At 49.2% G+C, this 22,530-nt stretch overlaps 1 protein-coding gene across 1 annotated transcript in view; it reads left to right on the top strand.

Annotated features, from left to right (window-relative positions):
* The window catches only part of LOC110487187 (general transcription factor 3C polypeptide 1), a 108,763-nt gene that overhangs the window by 19,044 nt on the left and 67,189 nt on the right, over positions 1-22,530 (top strand). The window contains exons 10-17 of the mRNA XM_036973336.1: positions 2,291-2,457; positions 2,568-2,659; positions 3,037-3,190; positions 3,690-3,793; positions 4,759-4,904; positions 15,881-15,953; positions 18,911-19,548; positions 22,047-22,192. Coding sequence (XP_036829231.1) covers positions 2,291-2,457; positions 2,568-2,659; positions 3,037-3,190; positions 3,690-3,793; positions 4,759-4,904; positions 15,881-15,953; positions 18,911-19,548; positions 22,047-22,192 — 1,520 coding nt within the window. The remainder of the gene's footprint in view (positions 1-2,290; positions 2,458-2,567; positions 2,660-3,036; positions 3,191-3,689; positions 3,794-4,758; positions 4,905-15,880; positions 15,954-18,910; positions 19,549-22,046; positions 22,193-22,530) is intronic.

Genomic DNA, 22,530 nt, shown 5'->3' with positions numbered 1-22,530 from the left:
AATTCAGACCCTTTACTCAGTACTTTGACAGTGATCACAGCCTTGAGTCTTCTTGGGTAGGACGCTACAAGCTTGTCACACCTGTATTTTGTGGAGTTTCTCCCATTCTTCTCTGTAGATCCTCTCAAGTTCTGTCAGGTTGGATGGAGAGCGTTGCTGCACAGCAATTTTCAGGTCTCTCCAGAGATGATCGATCGGGTTCAAGTCCGGGCTCTGGCTGGGCCGCTCAAGGACATTCAGAGAATTTATCCGAAGCCAATCCTGCGTTGTCTTAGCTGTGTGCTTAGGGTCGTTATCCTGTTGGAAGGTGAACCTTCGCCGCAGTCTGAGGTCCTGAGCGCTCTGGAGCAGGTTTTCATCAAGGGTCTCTCTGTACTTTGCTCTTTTCATCTTTCCCTCGATCCTGACTAGTCTCCCAGTCCCTGTCGCTGAAAAACATTCCCACAGCATGATGCTGCCACCACCATGCTTCACTGTAGGGATGGTGCCACCACCATGAATCACTGTAGGGATGGTGCCACCACCATGAATCACTGTAGGGATGGTGCCACCACCATGAATCACTGTAGGGATGCTGCCACCACCATGCTTCACTGTAGGGATGCTGCCACCACCATGCTTCACTGTAGGGATGGTGCCACCACCATGCTTCACTGTAGGGATGGTGCCACCACCATGCTTCACTGTAGGGATGGTGCCACCACCATGCTTCACTGTAGGGATGGTGCCACCACCATGCTTCACTGTAGGGATGGTGCCACCACCATGCTTCACTGTAGGGATGGTGCCAGGTTTCCTTCAGATGTGACACTTCAAATCTAATCAAATCAAATGTATTTATAAAGCCCTTCGTACATCAGCTGATATCTCAAAGTGCTGTACAGAAACCCAGCCTAAATCCCCAAACAGCAAGCAATGCAGGTGTAGAAGCACGGTGGCTAGGAAAAACTCACTAGAAAGGCCAAAACCTAGGAAGAAACCTAGAGAGGGGGTGGCCAGTCCTCTTCTGGCTGTGCCGGGTGGAGATTATAACATAACATGGCCAAGATGTTCAAATGTTCATAAATGACCAGCATGGTTGAATAATAATAAGGCAGAACAGTTGAAACTGGAGCAGCAGCACGGTCAGGTGGACTGGGGACAGCAAGGAGTCATCATGTCAGGTAGTCCTGGGGCATGGTCCTAGGGCTCAGGTCCTCCGAGAGAGAGAAAGAAAGAGAGAAAGAGAGAATTAGAGAACGCACACTTAGATTCACACAGGACACCGAATAGGACAGGAGAAGTACTCCAGATATAACAAACTGACCCTAGCCCCCCGACACATAAACTACTGCAGCATAAATACTGGAGGCTGAGACAGGAGGGGTCAGGAGACACTGTGGGACACCCCCGGACACCCCCGGACAGGGCCAAACAGGAAGGATATAACCCCACCCACTTTGCCAAAGCACAGCCCCCACACCACTAGAGGGATATCTTCAACCACCAACTTACCATCCTGAGACAAGGCTGAGTATAGCCCACAAAGACCTCCAACCCAGACAGGATGACCAAATCAGTGAATCAACCCACTCAGGTGACGCACCCCCTCCAGGGACGGCATGAGAGAGCCCCAGTAAGCCAGTGACTCAGCCCCTGTAATAGGGTTAGAGGCAGAGAATCCCAGTGGAAAGAGGGGAACCGGCCAGGCAGAGACAGCAAGGGCGGTTCGTTGCTCCAGAGCCTTTCCGTTCACCTTCCCACTCCTGGGCCAGACTACACTCAATCATATGACCCACTGAAGAGATGAGTCTTCAGTAAAGACTTAAAGGTTGAGACCGAGTTTGCGTCTCTGACATGGGTAGGCAGACCGTTCCATAAAAATGGAGCTCTATAGGAGAAAGCCCTGCCTCCAGCTGTTTGCTGAATTTAGTCTCATAGCAAAGAGTCTGAGTACTTATGTAAATAAGGTATTTCTGTTTTTACATTGCTAAAAACCTGTTTTTCGCTTTGTCATTATGGGGTATTGTGATGTCATTATGGGGTATTGTGATGTCATTATGGGGGTAGATTGAAGATAGTAGAAAAATGTTATCCATTTTAGAATAAGGCTGTAACAAAATGTGGAAAAAGTGAAGGAGTCTGAATACTTTCCGAAAGCACTGAACCTGTTCAGAACGCTGAGTTGGAGAACAGATATGATTGACTGTCAGATAGAGGAATTGTATCAGATCTATTTCTATCTGTGATGTTTCACGCCCCTAAATATGCCCCTGCTTTCACTTGCCTCCTACCACGCCCCCTACCAAAGGTGGAGCCAATCAGGAGCCAGAGCTGGAATCTTGGCTCAGCCCAGTTGAGGAGGAGGAGTCAAAATTCGGTCCGGACGTTTCATTGGACCAGACGGGGAGTATGTTCGCAGGCAACAGCCAAGCAGAGGACAGCGTCACGGTCATCGAGGAGATCCCCAGTCAGAAGGTGAGGCTGTGTGTCTCTCAAACATTATGATGTAGAGATGTCTTTAAATCGAGTGCATGAATTCCCTGTCTGAATCCCTGTTCCCCCCCCCGTCGTCTCTGTTGGGTCAGGAGCACCACCGCCAGACGTACCGCCTGCTGAAGAGGAAGAACGTGATTGTGGAAGCTGTTCAGAGCCTCAAGATCATAGAGGGCCTCTTCACGTCAGTCACACCACTTCCTGTCTCACTGGGATTTGTTGTTAAAAAATTACATAATTCTCCATCTGATTATATTGTTCTTCTCATCCCCCCTCCTCCCTCTCTGTCCCTCTCTCTGTCCCTCTCTCTGTCCCTCTCTCTGTCCCTCTCTCTGTCCCTCTCTCTGTCCCTCTCTCTGTCCCTCTCTCTGTCCCTCTCTCTGTCCCTCTCTCTGTCCCTCTCTCTGTCTCTCTCTCTCTCTCTCTCTCTCTCTCTCTCTCTCTCTCTCTCTCTCTCTCTCTCTCTCGTCTCTCTCTCTCTTCCTCTCCCTCTCTGTCCCTCTCTCTGTCCCCCTCCCTCCCTCTCTCCCCTCCTCCCTCTCTTCCTCTCTGTCCCTCTAGAATCCAGAGGTTGGTTCAGGATGAGGAGAAGCTAGATGGTGTGAACACTAAGTGTTGTAAGAAGTCTATCCTGCGTCTCATCAGATCTCTGTCTAAAGAGGGAATGCTCAAACTGTTCAGAACCACTGTTATACAGGACGGAGTCAGCAAGAAGGTACACACACACACACACACCGGACACACACACACACAGACACACACAGACACACACCGGACACACACACACACACACACACACAGACAGACACACACACACGGGATATAAACAGACATAATTCACACAGTGCATTTACAGCTTGTTACCATGACTACACACCTATAGATGATATATTCAACTAGTTTCTCTAACAGTTTATCACTTTGTCTTCTCTTCTCCTCCTCCTCTCCTCCTTATCTCCTCCCCTCCTCTCCTCCTCCTCCCCCTCTCCTCCTCCTCCTCTCCTCCCCCTCTCCTCCTATCCCTCTCCTCCCCCCCCCCCTCTCCTCCTCCTCTCCTCCCCCTCTCCTCCTATCCCTCTCCTCCCCCTCCTCTCCTCCTATCCCTCTCCTCCCCCTCCTCTCCTCCCCTCTCCTCCTATCCCTCTCCTCCTCCCCCTCTCCTCCTCTCCCTCCCCCCCCCCCCCCCCCCCCCCTCTCCTCCTCCTCTCCTCCAGGTGGAGTTTATAGTCCACCCCTCTGTCTCTCCTAGTGATGCTTTAGTGAAGTCGGCTATAGAACAGGTCCGCTTCCGCATCTCCAGCTCCTACCCTGCTGCACGGTGAGACAGGCAGACAGACAGACAGACACCCTGCTGCACGGTGAGACAGACAGACAGACAGACAGACAGACAGACACCCTGCTGCACGGTGAGACAGACAGACACCCTGCTGCACGGTGAGACAGACACCCTGCTGCACGGTGAGACAGACAGACAGACACCCTGCTGCACGGTGAGACAGACAGACAGACACCCTGCTGCACGGTGAGACAGACAGACAGACACCCTGCTGCACGGTGAGACAGACAGACAGACACCCTGCTGCACGGTGAGACAGACAGACAGACCCTGCTGCACGGTGAGACAGACAGACAGACACCCTGCTGCACGGTGAGACAGACAGACAGACCCTGCTGCACGGTGAGACAGACAGACAGACACCCTGCTGCACGGTGAGACAGACAGACAGACCCTGCTGCACGGTCAGACAGACAGACAGACCCTGCTGCACGGTCAGACAGACAGACAGACACCCTGCTGCACGGTGAGACAGACAGACAGACACCCTGCTGCACGGTGAGACAGACAGACAGACAGACAGACAGACAGACAGACAGACAGACAGACAGACAGACCCTGCTGCACAGACAGACAGACAGACAGACAGACAGACAGACAGACAGACAGACAGACAGACAGACAGACAGATTTAAGAGTGTGTAAAGACTCCTCTCTAACTGCTCTCTTTAATTTCTCTCTATCCTTCTTTCTTTCCTTCTCTCTCTTTCTCTATCCTTCTTTCTTTCCTTCTCTCTCTTTCTCTATCCTTCTCTCTCTTAATTTCTCTCTATCCTTCTTTCTTTCCTTCTCTCTCTTTCTCTATCCTTCTCTCGCTTAATTTCTCTCTATCCGTCTCTCTCTCTATCCATCTCTTTCTCTATCCTTCTTTCATTTCTCTCTAACCTTCTCTCTCTCTCTTTCATTTCTCTCTCTCTCTCTCTCCATCCTCCTCTCTCTCTCTGTAGTAATGAAATGCAGGAAGAGGAGAAGGCGAAGGAGAGGGAGAGGAGCAGTGTGGGAAATGACGTGCTTGCTGAACCCCAGAATATGAGAACAGAGGACAAGATGGGAGACAAAGACAAACAACTGAAGAACTTCAAACCTTCTATAGGTAAACTTCTGTGTGAAGTGAGATGGTGGTTACCCTGGAACCTGGAACCTGGAACCTGGAACCTGACTGTTCAGTAGCTGAGATGGTTGTTATCCTGGAACCTGACTGTTCAGTAGCTGAGATGGTGGTTACCCTGGAACCTGACTGTTCAGTAGCTGAGATGGTTGTTACCCTGGAACCTGACTGTTCAGTAGCTGAGATGGTGGTTACCCTGGAACCTGACTGTTCAGTAGCTGAGATGGTTGTTACCCTGGAACCTGACTGTTCAGTAGCTGAGATGGTTGTTACCCTGGAACCTGACTGTTCAGTAGCTGAGATGGTTGTTACCCTGGAACCTGACTGTTCAGTAGCTGAGATGGTGGTTACCCTGGAACCTGACTGTTCAGTAGCTGAGAGGGTTGTTACCCTGGAACCTGGAACCTGACTGTTCAGTAGCTGAGATGGTTGTTACCCTGGAACCTGACTGTTCAGTAGCTGAGATGGTTGTTATCCTGCTACCTGGAACCTGACTGTTCAGTAGCTGAGATGGTTGTTACCCTGCTACCTGGAACCTGACTGTTCAGTAGCTGAGATGGTTGTTACCCTGGAACCTGACTGTTCAGTAGCTGAGATGGTTGTTACCCTGGAACCTGACTGTTCAGTAGCTGAGATGGTTGTTACCCTGGAACCTGACTGTTCAGTAGCTGAGATGGTTGTTACCCTGGAACCTGACTGTTCAGTAGCTGAGATGGTTGTTACCCTGGAACCTGACTGTTCAGTAGCTGAGATGGTGGTTACCCTGAAACCTGACTGTTCAGTAGCTGATATGGTGGTTACCCTGAAACCTGACTGTTCAGTAGCTGAGATGGTGGTTACCCTGGAACCTGACTGTTCAGTAGCTGAGATGGTTGTTACCCTGGAACCTGACTGTTCAGTAGCTGAGATGGTGGTTACCCTGGAACCTGACTGTTCAGTAGCTGAGATGGTTGTTACCCTGGAACCTGACTGTTCAGTAGCTGAGATGGTTGTTACCCTGGAACCTGACTGTTCAGTAGCTGAGATGGTTGTAACCCTGCTACCTGGAACCTGACTGTTCAGTAGCTGAGATGGTGGTTACCCTGGAACCTGACTGTTCAGTAGCTGAGATGGTTGTTACCCTGGAACCTGACTGTTCAGTAGCTGAGATGGTTGTTACCCTGCTACCTGACTGTTCAGTAACTGAGAGGGTTGTTACCCTGGAACCTGACTGTTCAGTAGCTGAGAGGGTTGTTACCCTGGAACCTGACTGTTCAGTAGCTGAGATGGTTGTTACCCTGGAACCTGACTGTTAAGTAGCTGAGATGGTTGTTACCCTGCTACCTGACTGTTCAGTAGCTGAGAGGGTTGTTACCCTGGAACCTGACTGTTCAGTAGCTGAGAGGGTTGTTACCCTGGAACCTGACTGTTCAGTAGCTGAGATGGTTGTTATCCTGCTACCTGGAACCTGACTGTTCAGTAGCTGAGATGGTTGTTACCCTGCTACCTGGAACCTGACTGTTCAGTAGCTGAGATGGTTGTTACCCTGGAACCTGACTGTTCAGTAGCTGAGATGGTTGTTACCCTGGAACCTGACTGTTCAGTAGCTGAGATGGTTGTTACCCTGGAACCTGACTGTTCAGTAGCTGAGATGGTTGTTATCCTGGAACCTGACTGTTCAGTAGCTGAGATGGTTGTTATCCTGGAACCTGACTGTTCAGTAGCTGAGATGGTTGTTACCCTGGAACCTGACTGTTCAGTAGCTGAGATGGTTGTTATCCTGGAACCTGACTGTTCAGTAGCTGAGATGGTTGTTACCCTGGAACCTGACTGTTCAGTAGCTGAGATGGTTGTTATCCTGGAACCTGACTGTTCAGTAGCTGAGATGGTTGTTACCCTGGAACCTGACTGTTCAGTAGATGAGATGGTTGTTACCCTGGAACCTGACTGTTCAGTAGCTGAGATGGTTGTTATCCTGGAACCTGACTGTTCAGTAGCTGAGATGGTTGTTACCCTGCTACCTGGAACCTGACTGTTCAGTAGCTGAGAGGGTTGTTACCCTGGAACCTGACTGTTCAGTAGCTGAGATGGTTGTTATCCTGGAACCTGACTGTTCAGTAGCTGAGATGGTTGTTACCCTGGAACCTGGAACCTGACTGTTCAGTAGCTGAGATGGTTGTTACCCTGGAACCTGACTGTTCAGTAGCTGAGATGGTTGTTACCCTGGAACCTGACTGTTTAGTAGCTGAGATGGTTGTTATCCTGGAACCTGACTGTTCAGTAGCTGAGATGGTTGTTATCCTGCTACCTGGAACCTGACTGTTCAGTAGCTGAGATGGTTGTTACCCTGGAACCTGACTGTTCAGTAGCTGAGATGGTTGTTACCCTGGAACCTGACTGTTCAGTAGCTGAGAGGGTTGTTACCCTGGAACCTGACTGTTCAGTAGCTGAGATGGTTGTTACCCTGGAACCTGACTGTTCAGTAGCTGAGATGGTTGTTATCCTGGAACCTGACTGTTCAGTAGCTGAGATGGTTGTTACCCTGCTACCTGGAACCTGACTGTTCAGTAGCTGAGATGGTTGTTACCCTGGAACCTGACTGTTCAGTAGATGAGATGGTTGTTACCCTGCTACCTGGAACCTGACTGTTCAGTAGCTGAGATGGTTGTTACCCTGCTACCTGGAACCTGACTGTTCAGTAGCTGAGATGGTTCTTACCCTGGAACCTGACTGTTCAGTAGCTGAGATTGGTTGTTACCCTGCTACCTGGAACTTGACTGTTCAGTAGCTGAGATGGTTGTTACCCTGGAACCTGACTGTTCAGTAGCTGAGATGGTTGTTACCCTGCTACCTGGAACCTGACTGTTCAGTAGCTGAGATGGTTGTTATCCTGGAACCTGACTGTTCAGTAGCTGAGATGGTTGTTACCCTGCTACCTGGAACCTGACTGTTCAGCAGCTGAGATGGTTGTTACCCTGCTACCTGGAACCTGACTGTTCAGTAGCTGAGATGGTTGTTATCCTGGAACCTGACTGTTCAGTAGCTGAGATGGTTGTTACCCTGCTACCTGGAACCTGACTGTTCAGTAGCTGAGATGGTTGTTATCCTGGAACGTGACTGTTCAGTAGCTGAGATGGTTGTTACCCTGGAACCTGACTGTTCAGTAGCTGAGATGGTTGTTACCCTGGAATGTGACTGTTCAGTAGCTGAGATGGTTGTTACCCTGGAACCTGACTGTTCAGTAGCTGAGATGGTTGTTACCCTGGAATGTGACTGTTCAGTAGCTGAGATGGTTGTTATCCTGCTACCTAGAACCTGACTGTTCAATAGCTGAGATGGTTGTTACCCTGGAACCTGGAACCTGACTGTTCAGTAGCTGAGATGGTTGTTATCCTGCTACCTAGAACCTGACTGTTCAGTAGCTGAGATGGTTGTTACCCTGGAACCTGGAACCTGACTGATCAGTAGCTGAGATGGTTGTTACCCTGGAACCTGACTGTTCAGTAGCTGAGATGGTTGGTACCCTGGAACCTGACTGTTCAGTAGCTGAGATGGTTGTTACCCTGGAACCTGACTGTTCAGTAGCTGAGATGGTTGTAACCCTGCTACCTGGAACCTGACTGTTCAGTAGCTGAGATGGTTGTTACCCTGGAACCTGACTGTTCAGTAGCTGAGATGGTTGTTACCCTGGAACCTGACTGTTCAGTAGCTGAGATGGTGGTTACCCTGAAACCTGACTGTTCAGTAGCTGAGATGGTTGTTACCCTGAAACCTGACTGTTCAGTAGCTGAGATGGTTGTTACCCTGGAACCTGACTGTTCAGTAGCTGAGATGGTTGTTACCCTGGAACCTGACTGTTCAGTAGCTGAGATGGTTGTTACCCTGGAACCTGACTGTTCAGTAGCTGAGATGGTTGTTACCCTGGAACCTGACTGTTCAGTAGCTGAGATGGTTGTAACCCTGCTACCTGGAACCTGACTGTTCAGTAGCTGAGATGGTGGTTACCCTGGAACCTGACTGTTCAGTAGCTGAGATGGTTGTTACCCTGCTACCTGACTGTTCAGTAGCTGAGATGGTTGTTACCCTGGAACCTGACTGTTCAGTAGCTGAGATGGTTGTTATCCTGGAACCTGACTGTTCAGTAGCTGAGATGGTTGTTATCCTGGAACCTGACTGTTCAGTAGCTGAGATGGTTGTTATCCTGGAACCTGACTGTTCAGTAGCTGAGATGGTTGTTACCCTGGAACCTGACTGTTCAGTAGCTGAGATGGTTGTTATCCTGGAACCTGACTGTTCAGTAGCTGAGATGGTTGTTACCCTGGAACCTGACTGTTCAGTAGCTGAGATGGTTGTTATCCTGGAACCTGACTGTTCAGTAGCTGAGATGGTTGTTACCCTGGAACCTGACTGTTCAGTAGCTGAGATGGTTGTTACCCTGGAACCTGACTGTTCAGTAGCTGAGATGGTTGTTTCCCTGGAACATGACTGTTCAGTAGCTGAGATGGTGGTTACCCTGGAACCTGACTGTTCAGTAGCTGAGATGGTTGTTACCCTGCTACCTGACTGTTCAGTAGCTGAGATGGTTGTTACCCTGGAACCTGACTGTTCAGTAGATGAGATGGTTGTTACCCTGGAACCTGACTGTTCAGTAGCTGAGATGGTTGTTATCCTGGAACCTGACTGTTCAGTAGCTGAGATGGTTGTTACCCTGCTACCTGGAACCTGACTGTTCAGTAGCTGAGATGGTTGTTACCCTGGAACCTGACTGTTCAGTAGCTGAGATGGTTGTTATCCTGGAACCTGACTGTTCAGTAGCTGAGATGGTTGTTATCCTGCTACCTGGAACCTGACTGTTCAGTAGCTGAGATGGTTGTTATCCTGCTACCTGGAACCTGACTGTTCAGTAGCTGAGATGGTTGTTACCCTGGAACCTGACTGTTCAGTAGCTGAGATGGTTGTTACCCTGGAACCTGACTGTTCAGTAGCTGAGAGGGTTGTTACCCTGGAACCTGACTGTTCAGTAGCTGAGATGGTTGTTACCCTGGAACCTGACTGTTCAGTAGCTGAGATGGTTGTTATCCTGGAACCTGACTGTTCAGTAGCTGAGATGGTTGTTACCCTGCTACCTGGAACCTGACTGTTCAGTAGCTGAGATGGTTGTTACCCTGGAACCTGACTGTTCAGTAGATGAGATGGTTGTTACCCTGCTACCTGGAACCTGACTGTTCAGTAGCTGAGATGGTTGTTACCCTGCTACCTGGAACCTGACTGTTCAGTAGCTGAGATGGTTCTTACCCTGGAACCTGACTGTTCAGTAGCTGAGATTGGTTGTTACCCTGCTACCTGGAACTTGACTGTTCAGTAGCTGAGATGGTTGTTACCCTGGAACCTGACTGTTCAGTAGCTGAGATGGTTGTTACCCTGCTACCTGGAACCTGACTGTTCAGTAGCTGAGATGGTTGTTATCCTGGAACCTGACTGTTCAGTAGCTGAGATGGTTGTTACCCTGCTACCTGGAACCTGACTGTTCAGTAGCTGAGATGGTTGTTACCCTGCTACCTGGAACCTGACTGTTCAGTAGCTGAGATGGTTGTTATCCTGGAACCTGACTGTTCAGTAGCTGAGATGGTTGTTACCCTGCTACCTGGAACCTGACTGTTCAGTAGCTGAGATGGTTGTTATCCTGGAACGTGACTGTTCAGTAGCTGAGATGGTTGTTACCCTGGAACCTGACTGTTCAGTAGCTGAGATGGTTGTTACCCTGGAATGTGACTGTTCAGTAGCTGAGATGGTTGTTACCCTGGAACCTGACTGTTCAGTAGCTGAGATGGTTGTTACCCTGGAATGTGACTGTTCAGTAGCTGAGATGGTTGTTATCCTGCTACCTAGAACCTGACTGTTCAGTAGCTGAGATGGTTGTTACCCTGGAACCTGGAACCTGACTGTTCAGTAGCTGAGATGGTTGTTATCCTGCTACCTAGAACCTGACTGTTCAGTAGCTGAGATGGTTGTTACCCTGGAACCTGGAACCTGACTGATCAGTAGCTGAGATGGTTGTTACCCTGGAACCTGACTGTTCAGTAGCTGAGATGGTTGGTACCCTGGAACCTGACTGTTCAGTAGCTGAGATGGTTGTTACCCTGGAACCTGACTGTTCAGTAGCTGAGATGGTTGTAACCCTGCTACCTGGAACCTGACTGTTCAGTAGCTGAGATGGTTGTTACCCTGGAACCTGACTGTTCAGTAGCTGAGATGGTTGTTACCCTGGAACCTGACTGTTCAGTAGCTGAGATGGTGGTTACCCTGAAACCTGACTGTTCAGTAGCTGAGATGGTTGTTACCCTGAAACCTGACTGTTCAGTAGCTGAGATGGTTGTTACCCTGGAACCTGACTGTTCAGTAGCTGAGATGGTTGTTACCCTGGAACCTGACTGTTCAGTAGCTGAGATGGTTGTTACCCTGGAACCTGACTGTTCAGTAGCTGAGATGGTTGTTACCCTGGAACCTGACTGTTCAGTAGCTGAGATGGTTGTAACCCTGCTACCTGGAACCTGACTGTTCAGTAGCTGAGATGGTGGTTACCCTGGAACCTGACTGTTCAGTAGCTGAGATGGTTGTTACCCTGGAACCTGACTGTTCAGTAGCTGAGATGGTTGTTATCCTGGAACCTGACTGTTCAGTAGCTGAGATGGTTGTTATCCTGGAACCTGACTGTTCAGTAGCTGAGATGGTTGTTATCCTGGAACCTGACTGTTCAGTAGCTGAGATGGTTGTTACCCTGGAACCTGACTGTTCAGTAGCTGAGATGGTTGTTATCCTGGAACCTGACTGTTCAGTAGCTGAGATGGTTGTTACCCTGGAACCTGACTGTTCAGTAGCTGAGATGGTTGTTATCCTGGAACCTGACTGTTCAGTAGCTGAGATGGTTGTTACCCTGAAACCTGACTGTTCAGTAGCTGAGATGGTTGTTACCCTGCTACCTGGAACCTGACTGTTCAGTAGCTGAGATGGTTGTTTCCCTGGAACATGACTGTTCAGTAGCTGAGATGGTGGTTACCCTGGAACCTGACTGTTCAGTAGCTGAGATGGTTGTTACCCTGCTACCTGACTGTTCAGTAGCTGAGATGGTTGTTACCCTGGAACCTGACTGTTCAGTAGATGAGATGGTTGTTACCCTGGAACCTGACTGTTCAGTAGCTGAGATGGTTGTTATCCTGGAACCTGACTGTTCAGTAGCTGAGATGGTTGTTACCCTGCTACCTGGAACCTGACTGTTCAGTAGCTGAGAGGGTTGTTACCCTGGAACCTGACTGTTCAGTAGCTGAGATGGTTGTTATCCTGGAACCTGACTGTTCAGTAGCTGAGATGGTTGTTACCCTGCTACCTGGAACCTGACTGTTCAGTAGCTGAGATGGTTGTTACCCTGGAACCTGACTGTTCAGTAGCTGAGATGGTTGTTACCCTGGAACCTGACTGTTTAGTAGCTGAGATGGTTGTTATACTGGAACCTGACTGTTCAGTAGCTGAGATGGTTGTTACCCTGGAACCTGACTGTTTAGTAGCTGAGATGGTTGTTATACTGGAACCTGACTGTTCAGTAGCTGAGATGGTTGTTACCCTGCTACCTGACTGTTCAGTAGCTGAGATGGTTGTTACCCTGGAACCTGACTGTTCAGTAGCTGAGATGGTTGTTACCCTGGAACCTGACTGTTCAGTAGCTGAGATGGTTGTTACCCTGGAACCTGACTGTTCAGTAGCTGAGATGGTTGTTACCCTGGAACCTGACTGTTCAGTAGCTGAGATGGTTGTAACCCTGCTACCTGGAACCTGACTGTTCAGTAGCTGAGATGGTGGTTACCCTGGAACCTGACTGTTCAGTAGCTGAGATGGTTGTTACCCTGGAACCTGACTGTTCAGTAGCTGAGATGGTTGTTATCCTGGAACCTGACTGTTCAGTAGCTGAGATGGTTGTTATCCTGGAACCTGACTGTTCAGTAGCTGAGATGGTTGTTATCCTGGAACCTGACTGTTCAGTAGCTGAGATGGTTGTTACCCTGGAACCTGACTGTTCAGTAGCTGAGATGGTTGTTATCCTGGAACCTGACTGTTCAGTAGCTGAGATGGTTGTTACCCTGGAACCTGACTGTTCAGTAGCTGAGATGGTTGTTATCCTGGAACCTGACTGTTCAGTAGCTGAGATGGTTGTTACCCTGAAACCTGACTGTTCAGTAGCTGAGATGGTTGTTACCCTGCTACCTGGAACCTGACTGTTCAGTAGCTGAGATGGTTGTTTCCCTGGAACATGACTGTTCAGTAGCTGAGATGGTGGTTACCCTGGAACCTGACTGTTCAGTAGCTGAGATGGTTGTTACCCTGCTACCTGACTGTTCAGTAGCTGAGATGGTTGTTACCCTGGAACCTGACTGTTCAGTAGATGAGATGGTTGTTACCCTGGAACCTGACTGTTCAGTAGCTGAGATGGTTGTTATCCTGGAACCTGACTGTTCAGTAGCTGAGATGGTTGTTACCCTGCTACCTGGAACCTGACTGTTCAGTAGCTGAGAGGGTTGTTACCCTGGAACCTGACTGTTCAGTAGCTGAGATGGTTGTTATCCTGGAACCTGACTGTTCAGTAGCTGAGATGGTTGTTACCCTGCTACCTGGAACCTGACTGTTCAGTAGCTGAGATGGTTGTTACCCTGGAACCTGACTGTTCAGTAGCTGAGATGGTTGTTACCCTGGAACCTGACTGTTTAGTAGCTGAGATGGTTGTTATACTGGAACCTGACTGTTCAGTAGCTGAGATGGTTGTTACCCTGCTACCTGGAACCTGACTGTTCAGTAGCTGAGATGGTTGTTATCCTGCTACCTGGAACCTGACTGTTCAGTAGCTGAGATGGTTGTTATCCTGCTACCTGGAACCTGACTGTTCAGTAGCTGAGATGGTTGTTACCCTGGAACCTGACTGTTCAGTAGCTGAGTTGGTTGTTACCCTGGAACCTGACTGTTCAGTAGCTGAGAGGGTTGTTACCCTGGAACCTGACTGTTCAGTAGCTGAGATGGTTGTTACCCTGGAACCTGACTGTTCAGTAGCTGAGATGGTTGTTATCCTGGAACCTGACTGTTCAGTAGCTGAGATGGTTGTTACCCTGCTACCTGGAACCTGACTGTTCAGTAGCTGAGATGGTTGTTACCCTGGAACCTGACTGTTCAGTAGATGAGATGGTTGTTACCCTGCTACCTGGAACCTGACTGTTCAGTAGCTGAGATGGTTGTTACCCTGCTACCTGGAACCTGACTGTTCAGTAGCTGAGATGGTTCTTACCCTGGAACCTGACTGTTCAGTAGCTGAGATGGTTGTTACCCTGCTACCTGGAACCTGACTGTTCAGTAGCTGAGATGGTTGTTATCCTGGAACCTGACTGTTCAGTAGCTGAGATGGTTGTTACCCTGCTACCTGGAACCTGACTGTTCAGTAGCTGAGATGGTTGTTACCCTGCTACCTGGAACCTGACTGTTCAGTAGCTGAGATGGTTGTTATCCTGGAACCTGACTGTTCAGTAGCTGAGATGGTTGTTACCCTGCTACCTGGAACCTGACTGTTCAGTAGCTGAGATGGTTGTTATCCTGGAACGTGACTGTTCAGTAGCTGAGATGGTTGTTACCCTGGAACCTGACTGTTCAGTAGCTGAGATGGTTGTTACCCTGGAATGTGACTGTTCAGTAGCTGAGATGGTTGTTATCCTGCTACCTAGAACCTGACTGTTCAGTAGCTGAGATGGTTGTTACCCTGGAACCTGGAACCTGACTGTTCAGTAGCTGAGATGGTTGTTATCCTGCTACCTAGAACCTGACTGTTCAGTAGCTGAGATGGTTGTTACCCTGGAACCTGGAACCTGACTGATCAGTAGCTGAGATGGTTGTTACCCTGGAACCTGACTGTTCAGTAGCTGAGATGGTTGGTACCCTGGAACCTGACTGTTCAGTAGCTGAGATGGTTGTTACCCTGGAACCTGACTGTTCAGTAGCTGAGATGGTTGTAACCCTGCTACCTGGAACCTGACTGTTCAGTAGCTGAGATGGTTGTTACCCTGGAACCTGACTGTTCAGTAGCTGAGATGGTTGTTACCCTGCTACCTGGAACCTGACTGTTCAGTAGCTGAGATGGTTGTTACCCTGGAACCTGGAACCTGACTGTTCAGTAGCTGAGATGGTTGTTATCCTGCTACCTGGAACCTGACTGTTCAGTAGCTGAGATGGTTGTTACCCTGCTACCTGGAACCTGACTGTTCAGTAGCTGAGAGGGTTGTTACCCTGGAACCTGACTGTTCAGTAGCTGAGATGGTTGTTACCCTGGAACGTGACTGTTCAGTAGCTGAGATGGTTGTTACCCTGGAACCTGACTGTTCAGTAGCTGAGATGGTTGTTATCCTGGAACGTGACTGTTCAGTAGCTGAGATGGTTGTTACCCTGGAACCTGACTGTTCAGTAGCTGAGATGGTTGTTACCCTGGAACCTGACTGTTCAGTAGCTGAGATGGTTGTTATCCTGGAACGTGACTGCTCAAGTCTCTCTCTGTCTCCCCCCCAGTCCCAGGTCTCAAGTCTCTCTCTGTCTTCCCCCCAGTCCAAGGGTCTCAAGTCTCTTTCTCTCTCTGTCTCCCCCCCAGTCCCAGGTCTCAAGTCTCTCTCTCTCTGTCCCCCCCAGTCCCAGGTCTCAAGTCTCTCTCTCTCTCTGTCTCCCCCCCAGTCCCAGGTCTCAAGTCTCTTTCTCTCTCTGCCACCCCCCCCCCCCCCCCCCCCCCCCGTCCCAGGTCTCAAGTCTCTCTCTCTCTCTGTCTCCCCCCCCAGTCCCAGGTCTCAAGTCTCTCTCTCTCTGTCCCCCCCAGTCCCAGGTCTCAAGTATCTTTCTCTCTCTGCCCCCCCCCCCCCCGTCCGTCCGTCCCAGGTCTCAAGTCTCTCTCTCTCTGTGTCTCCCCCCAGTCCCAGGTCTCAGCAGGTCTTTGGGGTACCAGCCTAAGATGCCTCGTCTGAGACTGACACACACCTTCTTGTGGTATGCACCAGTATTACCCTTAAACTAACTAGTCCCACAGTCAGTATTACCTTTAAACTAACTAGTCCCACAGTCAGTATTACCCTTAAACTAACTAGTCCCACAGTCAGTATTACCTTTAAACTAACTAGTCCCAAAGTCAGTATTACCCTTAAACTAACTAGTCCCACAGTCAGTATTACCTTTAAACTAACTAGTCCCACAGTCAGTATTACCCTTAAACTAACTAGTCTCACAGTCAGTATTACCTTTATTTACCTTTAAACTAACTAGTCCCACAGTCAGTATTACCCTTAAACTAACTAGTCCCACAGTCAGTATTACCCTTAAACTAACTAGTCTCACAGTCAGTATTACCTTTATTTACCTTTAAACTAACTAGTCCCACAGTCAGTATTACCCTTAAACTAACTAGTCCCACAGTCAGTATTACCTTTAAACTAACTAGTCCCACAGTCAGTATTACCCTTAAACGAACTAGTCCCACAGTCAGTATTACCTTTAAACTAACTAGTCCCAAAGTCAGTATTACCCTTAAACTAACTAGTCCCACAGTCAGTATTACCTTTAAACTAACTAGTCCCACAGTCAGTATTACCCTTAAACTAACTAGTCTCACAGTCAGTATTACCTTTATTTACCTTTAAACTAACTAGTCCCACAGTCAGTATTACCCTTAAACTAACTAGTCCCACAGTCAGTATTACCCTTAAACTAACTAGTCCCACAGTCAGTATTACCTTTAAACTAACTAGTCTCACAGTCAGTATTACCTTTAAACTAACTAGTCCCACAGTCGGTATTACCCTTAACTAGTCCCAGAGTCAGTATTACCCTTAAACTAACTAGTCCAAGAGTCAGTATTACCAGTATTACCCTTAAACTAACTAGTCCCACAGTCAGTATTACCTTTAAACTAACTAGTCCCACAGTCAGTATTACCCTTAAACTAACTAGTCCCACAGTCAGTATTACCCTTAAACTAACTAGTCCCACAGTCAGTATTACCCTTAAACTAACTAGTCCCACAGTCAGTATTACCCTTAAACTAACTAGTCCCACAGTCAGTATTACCCTTAAACTAACTAGTCCCACAGTCAGTATTACTCTTAAACTAACTAGTCCCACAGTCAGTATTACCCTTAAACTAACTAGTCCCACAGTCAGCATTACCCTTAAACTAACTAGTCCAAGAGTCAGTATTACCAGTATTACCCTTAAATTAACTAGTCCCAGAGTCAGTAATACCCTCAACTAGTCCCAGAGTCAGTAATACCCTCAACTAGTCCCAGAGTCAGTAATACCCTCAACTAGTCCCAGAGTCAGTAATACCCTCAACTAGTCCCAGAGTCAGTATTACCCTCAACTAGTCCCAGAGTCAGTATTACCCTCAACTAGTCCCAGAGTCAGTATTACCCTCAACTAGTCCCAGAGTCAGTATTACCCTCAACTAGTCCCAGAGTCATTATTACCCTCAACTAGTCCCAGAGTCAGTATTACCCTCAACTAGTCCCAGAGTCAGTATTACCCTCAACTAGTCCCAGAGTCAGTATTACCCTCAACTAGTCCCAGAGTCAGTATTACCCTCAACTAGTCCCAGAGTCAGTATTACCCTCAACTAGTCCCAGAGTCAGTATTACCCTCGAACTAGTCCCAGTCAGTATTAGCCTCGAACTAGTCCCAGAGTCAGTATTAGCCTCGAACTAGTCCCAGAGTCAGTATTACCCTTAACTAGTCCCAGAGTCAGTATTACCCTTAACTAGTCCCAGAGTCAGTATTACCCTCAACTAGTCCCAGAGTCAGTATTACCCTCAACTAGTCCCAGAGTCAGTATTACCCTCAACTAGTCCCAGAGTCAGTATTACCCTCAACTAGTCCCAGAGTCAGTATTACCCTTAACTAGTCCCAGAGTCAGTATTACCCTTAACTAGTCCCAGAGTCAGTATTACCCTCCAACTAGTCCCAGAGTCAGTATTACCCTCCAACTAGTCCCAGAGTCAGTATTACCCTCCAACTAGTCCCAGAGTCAGTATTACCCTCCAACTAGTCCCAGAGTCAGTATTACCCTTAACTAGTCCCAGAGTCAGTATTACCCTTAACTAGTCCCAGAGTCAGTATTACCCTCAACTAGTCCCAGAGTCAGTATTACCCTTAACTAGTCCCAGAGTCAGTATTACCCTTAACTAGTCCCAGAGTCAGTATTACCTTTAACTAGTCCCAGAGTCAGTATTACCCTTAACTAGTCCCAGAGTCAGTATTACCCTCAACTAGTCCCAGAGTCAGTATTAGCCTCAACTAGTCCCAGAGTCAGTATTACCCTTAACTAGTCCCAGAGTCAGTATTACCCTTAACTAGTCCCAGAGTCAGTATTACCCTCAACTAGTCCCAGAGTCAGTATTACCCTCAACTAGTCCCAGAGTCAGTATTACCCTCAACTAGTCCCAGAGTCAGTATTACCCTCAACTAGTCCCAGAGTCAGTATTACCCTCAACTAGTCCCAGAGTCAGTATTACCCTCAACTAGTCCCAGAGTCAGTATTACCCTCCAACTAGTCCCAGAGTCAGTATTACCCTCCAACTAGTCCCAGAGTCAGTATTAGCCTCGAACTAGTCCCAGAGTCAGTATTACCCTTAACTAGTCCCAGAGTCAGTACTACCCTCCAACTAGTCCCAGAGTCAGTATTACCCTCCACTAGTCCCAGAGTCAGTATTAGCCTCGAACTAGTCCCAGAGTCAGTATTACCCTCAACTAGTCCCAGAGTCAAGCTACTTTTCTCTTTGTCGGATAAATAAAGTATTTTGGATTTAATTACATTTATTGTTCTAGTAAACCTAGTATTTCATGCCCCACAGTGTGTCCTGGGCAACGTAAGGGGGTTCAGTTACAAAACTCATGAAGTCAGAGAAACACTTGTTAAAACCTTAGCAATATTTATCATTGATCAAATGTCTTCCTAGGTATCTGGTCTACGGACACCCCCTGAGACACCCCTCTACCCCCACTCCCCCTGACCTCCACAACACCTCCAGCTCTGTCGTCCTCCCCACGGATAACCCTGGTGTCCAGACTACCTACCCCACCACCCCCAGTAACCCCTCACAACCCCAAACTACACACCCTGACGACACCCATCCTTCTAGCTCTGAACACACAGACCTCCCCACCGCAACCCCCCGAAACACAGACTCCCCCAATCCCCAGAACTCAAACCTCCCCACCTCATCCCCCCGAAATACAGACTCCCCCAATCCCCAGAACTCGGACCTCCCCACCTTAACCCCCCGAAATACAGACTCCCCCAATCCCCAGAACTTAGACCTCCCCACCTCAACCCCCCGAAACACAGACTCCCCCAATCCCCAGAACTCAGACCTCCCCACCTCAACCCCCCGAAACACAGACTCCCCCAATCCCCAGAACTCAGACCTCCTCGACACCCAGAGCCCACCCACTGACAACGCTGCAGTAAGTGACCCCGCCTCCACAGAGGGACAGCCAGGCCTGACCCCTGACCCGGAAGTGATGTCATCGTTGGCGGAGGAAGAGCAGGAGGTGATCAATCTGACAGATGTCGGACACGACCCTGACATGAAAGGTTCATTTCCTGTTATTGGTGCTAGAATATGTGAATGAATGCTAACCTCCCCTGTTATTGGTACTATAATATGTGAATGAATGCTAACCTCCCCTGTTATTGGTGCTATAATATGTGAATGAATGCTAACCTCCCCTGTTATTGGTACTATAATATGTGAATGAATGCTAACCTCCCCTGTTATTGGTACTATAATATGTGAATGAATGCTAACCTCCCCTGTTATTGGTACTATAATATGTGAATGAATGCTAACCTCCCCTGTTATTGGTACTAGTAAGAGGTTTGCATGTTTTGGGGACATAAGCTTTGTGCCTCTAACTTTCCAACTCGTCATTATTCACAATTCATTCAGGATGATCTGTAATCATGGTGTCATCCCCCATTTCATGGTAGCATCCCCCATTTCATGGTAGTATCCCGCATTCATGGTAGCATCCCGCATTCATGGTAGCATCCCACATTCATGGTAGCATCCCGCATTCATGGTAGCATCCCACATTCACGGCAGCATCCCGCATTCACGGTAGCATCCCACATTCATGGTAGCATCCCGCATTCATGGTAGCATCCCGCATTCATGGTAGCATCCCGCATTCATGGTAGCATCCCGCATTCATGGTAGCATCCCGCATTCATGGTAGCATCCCGCATTCATGGTAGCATCCCAGATTCATGGTAGCATCCCAGATTCATGGTAGCATCCATCATGGTAGCATCCCGCATTCATGGTAGCATCCCGCATTCATGGTAGCATCCCGCATTCATGGTAGCATCCCGCATTCACGGTAGCATCCCACATTCACGGCAGCATCCCGCATTCACGGTAGCATCCCACATTCATGGCAGCATCCCGCATTCATGGTAGCATCCCAGATTCATGGTAGCATCCCACATTCATGGTAGAAGTGTTCAGAAAACATGTTATATTGTTATTTACAGTAAAAGTGACTCCAAAATGACAAAATACATTCATCCAAAACAAACTGCTAATACATCAACAAGTGTGTAGAGTCACAAGCTTGATATAATCATCAGCCCGCTAGGAATATGGGACCAAATAGTAAATATGTTAACTAAATGTAATACAGTAAGGTGATGTGTCCTAATACCCACGGCCCCTTTAAATGGGGGGGACCACGGCCCCTTTAAATGGGGGGGACCACGGCCCCTTTAAATGGGGGGACCACGGCCCCTTTAAATGGGGGGACCACGGCGCCTTTAAATGGGGGGACCACGGCCCCTTACCACGGCCCCTTTAAATGGGGGGACCACGGCCCCTTTAAATGGGGGACCACGGCCCCTTTAAATGGGGGACCACGGCCCCTTTAAATGGGGGACCACGGCCCCTTTAAATGGGGGACCACGGCCCCTTACCACGGCCCCTTTAAATGGGGGGACCACGGACCCTTTAAATGGGGGGGGACCACGGCCCCTTTAAATGAGGGGACCACGGCCCCTTTAAATGGGGGGACCACGGACCCTTTAAATGGGGGGACCACGGACCCTTACCACGGCCCCTTACCACGGCCCCTTTAAATGGGGGGGACCACGGACCCTTTAAATGGGGGGGGACCACGGCCCCTTTAAATGAGGGGACCACGGCCCCTTTAAATGGGGGGACCACGGACCCTTTAAATGGGGGGACCACGGACCCTTTAAATGGGGGGACCACGGCCCCTTTAAATGGGGGGAACACGGCCCCTTTAAATGGGGGGACCACGGACCCTTTAAATGGGGGGGGACCACGGCCCCTTTAAATGGGGGGACCACGGACCCTTTAAATGGGGGGGGACCACGGCCCCTTTAAATGGGGGGGACCACGGCCCCTTTAAATGGGGGGACCACGGCCCCTTTAAATGGGGGACCACGGCCCCTTTAAATGGGGGGACCACGGCCCCTTTAAATGGGGGGACCAGATACACTGCTTCAGTTTCAGGTAAACACATATGGATTGAAAAAACAACCCCAAAAAGCAAGGTTCTGTCGCCTCTTATAAAACATTAGATCTCAAATGAAGCTTCTCTGTGTAGTGGACTGTTGGAGTCTGGATGAAATGGCACTTAGGCTTCTAATATGTACTTACTTACTTACTTACTTACTCTCTCTCTCGCCTCCCCCTTTCTCTCTCTCTCTCCCCCCAATCTTGCTCTCCCCCCTCTTGCTCTCCCCCCTCTTGCTCTCCCCCCTCTTGCTCTTGCTCTCCCCCCTCTCGCTCCCCCCTCCCTCTCCCCCCCGCTTGTCCCCGCCTTGCTCTCCCCCCTCTCCCTCTCCCCCCCTCTCACTCTCCCCCTTTGCTCTCCCCCCTCTCCCTCCCTCCCCCCTCTCACTCTCCCCCTTTGCTCTCCCCCCTCTCCCCACTCTCCTCACTCTCCCCACTCTCCTCACTCTCCCCCCTCTCACTCTCCCCCCACTCACTCTCCCTCCTCTCTCCTCCCTCTCCCTCCTCTCCCCTCCCCTCTCCCCTCTCTCCCCCCCTCCTCTCCTCCTCTCTCTAGTCTATGTAGATGAGGTGTCTTGGAGGAGGTTCATCCCCCCGGCTCCGGTCCACAGAGAGTTTGGTCCAGGCTGGGCCCTGACCTCTGATGTTGTTCTCTGTCTGCCTCTCTCCATCTACATTCAGATTATACAGATATCCTTCAAGGTACACACCCTCTCACACACACACACTCTCACACACACACACACACACATACACCGGCAGCACAGTACATACACACACACACACACACATACACCGGCAGCACAGTACATACACACACACACTCACACACACACACACCGCCTGCACAGCACACACACACACACACTCTCTCACACGCACTCCGGCTGCACAGTACACACACACATTTTTCAAACAGTAGTGCCACCTCTTACTTCATCTCTTTCTCTCTCTCTGTCCCTCTGTCTGTCTGTCTGTCTGTCTGTCTGTCTGTCTGTCTGTCTGTCTGTCTGTCTGTCTGTCTGTCTGTCTGTGTCTGT

The sequence above is a fragment of the Oncorhynchus mykiss genome, unplaced genomic scaffold, assembly GCF_013265735.2.
Source record: "Oncorhynchus mykiss isolate Arlee unplaced genomic scaffold, USDA_OmykA_1.1 un_scaffold_229, whole genome shotgun sequence".
Taxonomy (NCBI): domain Eukaryota; kingdom Metazoa; phylum Chordata; class Actinopteri; order Salmoniformes; family Salmonidae; genus Oncorhynchus; species Oncorhynchus mykiss.
This window is presented reverse-complemented; position numbering and strand designations above follow the sequence as displayed.